General features: G+C 34.2%; 1 protein-coding gene across 1 annotated transcript in view; it reads left to right on the top strand.

Annotated features, from left to right (window-relative positions):
* The window catches only part of CCDC30 (coiled-coil domain containing 30), a 129,169-nt gene that overhangs the window by 13,538 nt on the left and 112,694 nt on the right, over positions 1 to 2,937 (top strand). The window contains exon 4 of the mRNA XM_023518668.1: positions 1,660 to 1,810. Coding sequence (XP_023374436.1) covers positions 1,660 to 1,810 — 151 coding nt within the window. The remainder of the gene's footprint in view (positions 1 to 1,659; positions 1,811 to 2,937) is intronic.

Genomic DNA, 2,937 nt, shown 5'->3' with positions numbered 1-2,937 from the left:
AAAAAAAAAAAGAATTAACATTAAGAATTAATTTTTGCCAGGTGCTGTGGCTCATGCCCATAATCCTAGCACTCTGGGAGGCCGAGGCAGCTGGATTGCCTGAGCTCACAGGTTCAAGACCAGCCTGAGCAAGAGTGAGACCCTGTTTCTAAAAAAAATAGTCAAGCGTTGTGGTGGGTGCCTGAAGTCCTAGCTACTCCAGAGGCTGAGGCAACAGGATCACTTGAGCCCAAGAGTTTAAGGTTGCTGTGAGCTGTGAGCCACATGACTCTACTGAGGGCAACAAAGTGAACTCTGTCTCAAAAAAAAAAAAAAAAAAAAATCACCTTGGGACTATAAATGTTTCTTTACAAATATGTTTGTAGCTCCTCTTTTAGGGAGTCCTTTAGTATAGCACATTATTTCAAATATAATATATTCTTTTCGTGGAATTTAATTTTTTGATTTGGAGAAAGAAATGTTATTAACAAATAAATCTTGTGAACACAGTATGTACTGGGAATTTAACCATGAGAAGTAATTCAAGATGAGGGCAAAATATGTATGATGTAACTGTATGTTACAGTATTATGCTCAGTAGCCAAAATAAGAAACTATCTAAATGTTTCAATGATTAAATAAGTGATATTATACCCACTCTGGAGCAGCCTTTAAAAACTGTTATTACAAAATCTGTACAACATGTGGGAAAATGTTTCTGATACATTATCAAATCAAAAAGCCAGATAGAAATCTGTACATAGACTGGTATTATGGCTGTGTAAATAATGTATACGAATAAAAACTATGCAAAGAAATATGCTAATATGTTCAAAGTTGTGTTATGTCGATGGTATTTTTTTAATTTATTAGAAAAATCTGTAATTATTATATGTGTATAATTTCTTTCTCTTTGTGAGATCAAGAGCAAAATATAATTGAGACTGAATTCCTAAGCTTTTAAAATCTTTGAAAATAATTGCAGAAGAGGATCACTAAACATGATATGAGCTTCATTGTGTGTGTGCCTACCTTGAAATTACTATGAAATACTTTATGTGAAAACATAAAACTATTTAATATACCATATAAGTGAAGAGTAGTATCTCTTATTTTTTGCAAGATGATACTCATTTTTAAGTTTAAATTTCTGTTTTTTGTAATCACATAAAAATAATCTCCTGGATGTGTTAGGTTGAAGCATATAACACTGATTTTTTTTTTTTTTTGAGACAGGGTCTCACTATGTTGCCCTTGGTAGAGTACCGTAGCGTCATAGCTGACAGCAACCTCTAACTCTTGGGCTTAAGCAATTCTGTTGCCTCAGCCTCCTAAGTATCTGGGACTACAGGTGCCCACCACAATGCCTGGCTATTTTTACTTGCAGTTGTCATTGTTTTTTTTTTAGCTGGCTTGGGCAGGGTTCGAACCCACCAGCCTCAATGCATGTGGCTGGCACTGTAACCACTATGCTACTGGCGCCAAGCCAACATTGAATGTTTATAAGTAAAAAGCAGCCAAATATCACTATCTTTATTTGGTTTGACCTAATTAAAGAAAGGCACATAAATGAAATATTGTTTGCTACTGTTCTTTATTGGCTTTCAAACATTTATAGAAAATAGCATAATGTCAGTAAGAGTACTTTTCTATTTATTACTAACAATAGTTTTATTTCAGTCTTATATTGAAGACCTGAAACAAGATAAAACATCACAGAACTGCCTGGAGGTAGATGTACAAGTAGCAAAGAAGTTAGAGATGGCCCGTGAAGAGATCCAAAGGCTCACTGAGGAACTGCAAGTGAAGGAGAAAGAACAGAGTAAATCAGGTAAGCTGTGGTTTCTGGTACCCATTTCTGACCATGTTTGAACTGTAATGATCTTTTCTCTGAGTGTAAAATGAACACACTAGGGAAAAAAAATACTTTTGAGGTAAACATATGAAAGTCTGATAAACAACCTCATTTCCTACAATGTCCAGAAATTTTTATTGAAGCAAAAATGTATCTACCAAAAGTACACAACTCTTAAGTTTTGCACCATTCACCACAAGAAATTTCCAGCATCTCAGAAGCCTGCTTTGTCCTTTCTCCCTGCCTCTGCATCCTCCCTTCTATCCCAGAGAAACCACTGTCCTAACTTTGAACACTTTCTGAATTTTGACTACAGGTGGTATGCATCTATAGTTTACTTCTGTTGCTCAATCTTATTTTTGTGAGATTCGTTCCTGATGTTGCATGTAGTAGTTGTTTATTCACTCTTGCTATTTTAATAATATTCCATTAATAAACAACAATTTATCCATTCTACTTTTGATGGACATTTTTGTTGTTCCCAGTTTGGGTTTATTGTGAATGCTGCTGCTAGAACATTTTTATATGTGTCTTGGGATGTACTGATCTACACATTTCCGATTGTGATGACAGAATTACTGAATCAAGGAGTTATGGGCAGGTTCTACTTTGATCTTCCAAGCTAGTTGTATCCATTTTAGCATTCTTTAGTTGTGTATGAGATTTTCATTTCTCCACATTCATTGCCAATACTTGGTACTATCCATCTTATTAACTACCTTTTATGTTGAGTGTATAGTGGTATTTAATTGTGACTTAAATTTGCATTTCCCTGATGACTAATGGAGTTGAAAACCTTTTCACATATTAATTGTTGTTACTTATTTGGAATACTATTTTGTGAAGCACCTGCTCAAGTGTTTTATATATTTTTCTATTGGGTTGTATCTTTGTTTCATTTTTTGTAAGAGGTCTTTTTTTTTTTATTGAATGGTAACTATGTACATTAATGCACTTCTGGGGTACAGTGTGTGGTGTAAGAGGTCTTTATATATTCTGTATAGAAGCCTTTTGTTGGTTATAAATATTTTGTTGTTGTCATTGTTTTTTGCCATATAGGAATACTAGTATTTATTCATTAAGTCAGGATTAATAGAGTTGTT

Source organism: Otolemur garnettii, unplaced genomic scaffold (assembly GCF_000181295.1).
Source record: "Otolemur garnettii isolate 467f Iridium unplaced genomic scaffold, OtoGar3 scaffold00144, whole genome shotgun sequence".
NCBI classification, from domain to species: Eukaryota; Metazoa; Chordata; class Mammalia; order Primates; family Galagidae; genus Otolemur; species Otolemur garnettii.
Note: the sequence above shows the minus strand (reverse complement) of the source record. Positions and strands in the feature narration are given on the sequence as shown.